We start from the raw sequence: 2,424 nt of genomic DNA, 5'->3' as shown, positions 1-2,424 counted from the left end.
GTTGGCTTACCTACTTACTGTCAAAGATTGGGTATATTATCCCTACATCTAGCCACTTAATTATCTCCTCCTTCACCATCTTTTTTATGATAGGGTTCAATCGGCATTGTGGTTGCGCACTAGCCTTATGTACTTCTTCCATGAAAGTCCTATGCATGCACAAAGCGGGGCTGATTCTATGGGGATTAGCCATTTTCCATCCAATTGACTTCTTGTGCCCTTTTAATACCTCAAGTGCTGTTGTGACCCGCACCTCAGACAAAGATGACAAACGAATTATAGGTAATGTATTATTAACGGGCTGGAAGTTGCTTCAACTCCAAGTTAGGAGCTTCTTCAAGAGAGGGCTTGGGTGAAGGACCCAATTCTCTGTTCAATAGTTCCACATTATTTTTCCATATGCTGACATTTGGAATGTCAAGCACACTTGCTAGCTCTTTAGCTTCCCTATCACCTTCAATATCGTGACCAATCAATACTCTCTTTAAAGGGTCTTTTGATAAAATGCACCGAGCTGCCACTTCCTCATCAATGAGGGTTATAGAAGACAATTCTTCATAGACCGCAGACAATTTCAGTGCTTGATATACATCAAACACCTTAAATTTGTTATGTTCTCTCATAGTCAATCTACCTATAGCCATATCAATAAGTACACCTCCTCTTGCTAAGAAGGGATGTACCAAAATAAAGGGAACCTCTGGATCCGGCTCAAAATCTAATACAACAAAATCAACAGGAAAGATGAGTGATTCTACTTCAATAAACACATCCTCAATGATAACATTAGGTCTAGCTACAAAATGATTAGCCAATTGTAACAAAATGATGGTTGGTTTAGGTTCTCCCAAGCCTAATTTCTTAATCATAGATCTAGGAATCAAGTTTATACCCACACCTAGATCATAGAGACCTCTTGCATTACTGCACTTTCCTATGGTTACGTATACCATGAAACTACCTGGATCTTTTTTCTTAGCTGGTAGCTTTACTTTATTTAAGATCCTTGGACTACACTCTTCAGTGAGTGCCACCATTTCAAATTCAGCTAACTTACTCTTGTTTGCCACAATATCTTTGAGAAACTTGGCATATTTAGGAATACCCTATAACACATCAATCAAAGGCAAATTAATTTGTACCTTTTTAAGCATATCTATGAATTTTTCAAAGCATTCCTCTTCTTTCTTCTTTTTAAATTTTTGTGGGAATGGGGGAGGTGGTTTTGTTTTTGGCTCTTGATACATCGGTGGTAAGCTAGGCTCACTAGTTTCAAACTCCACAACTTTACCTTTACCATTACTACCTTTGATGTGTGGCGCTACCTTAGCTAGTGGTTGTCCACTTTGTGTGCTCACAGCATTTACCTGCTTGCAGTTTGGATCAGTGTTATATGGTAAACCTTCTTGTAGGCAAGAATTTTGAGCACTTTCTAGTTGTCCCACTTGCTTATCTAAATTTTGAGTAGTAATTTGATATTGAAGAATATTTCCAGCTAGTTTAGCTTGGTTAGCCATGAGTTTTTTAAGCATGTCCTCCATGCTCATGTTTCCTGCACTACTTGATTGCTAGCTACTCTGGCCTTTCTGATTGTAGTGTTAGCTTCCTCCTTGTAGTTTATATTGTCTTTGTCCTTGGTGCTGGTTCTGTTGGTTTCCACTATAACAGAAGTTTGGATGGTTTCTCCAATTGGGGTTATAAGTGTTGCCATTATTTTGCTGGCCTCCACCCCTCTGTGCGTTTCCTACAAATTCACCTATTTAGGATTTTCACCACAATATTCTAACATGTGTTCACTGATGGCACATATTTCACACCACATCTGCTGTTATTGCACTATATTTATTGGAATTTGTTGCTTTCCCAAGGCTAAGTTGCTGAAGTGAGTAGTCATCATTTTTTGTATTGCTGCAATCTGTGCTGTCAAATCTGTCACAACATCTACTTCAAGCATATTTACCTATTTTTGGATAATAGGCTTAGAGTTTCTTCTATTCCATTGTGGATTTCCTTGCGATATATAGTTCAGCAGTGTGTAGATATCATCATATGTCTTCTCTAAAGCCTGCCCACCTGCAGCTGAATCAAGAAGAATTTTGGTGTTGGGTTCCAACCCTTTAATGAAGGTATGGACCAACACCTTGTTAGATTTGTAATGATGATGAAAGATAATGTGTAGTGATTTGAACCCATTTAGGCTTGGTATAAATTTTCCCCTGACTTCTGCTTGAAGCTTAGTATTTCGTCTCTTAACTTTGCTGTCTTTCCCAAAGGAAAAAACCTGATCAAAATTTTGTGAGCCAAATTGTTCCATGTAGTTATGGAATTGGGTGGACTTGGGGTTCAACATGAGGCAACCTTGTGAATTTTCCATTAATTTGCAACAACTACACCATGTTCTTTTTCAGTTCAAATCTTCTTCCA

General features: G+C 38.3%; 1 protein-coding gene across 1 annotated transcript; it reads right to left on the bottom strand.

Moving 5' to 3' along the window:
• Positions 1-293: 293 nt before the first annotated feature.
• LOC129890484 (uncharacterized) lies at positions 294-1,547 on the bottom strand. The gene is made up of 2 exons (XM_055966030.1): positions 1,326-1,547; positions 294-1,106 (listed from the first exon to the last, which is right to left on the bottom strand). The coding sequence occupies exons 1-2, from the start codon at positions 1,545-1,547 to the stop codon at positions 294-296; spliced, it is 1,035 nt and encodes a 344-aa protein (XP_055822005.1).
• Between the last annotated feature and the right edge of the window lie 877 nt (positions 1,548-2,424).

The sequence above is a fragment of the Solanum dulcamara genome, chromosome 5, assembly GCF_947179165.1.
Source record: "Solanum dulcamara chromosome 5, daSolDulc1.2, whole genome shotgun sequence".
In the NCBI taxonomy this organism is placed as follows: domain Eukaryota; kingdom Viridiplantae; phylum Streptophyta; class Magnoliopsida; order Solanales; family Solanaceae; genus Solanum; species Solanum dulcamara.
Note: the sequence above shows the minus strand (reverse complement) of the source record. Positions and strands in the feature narration are given on the sequence as shown.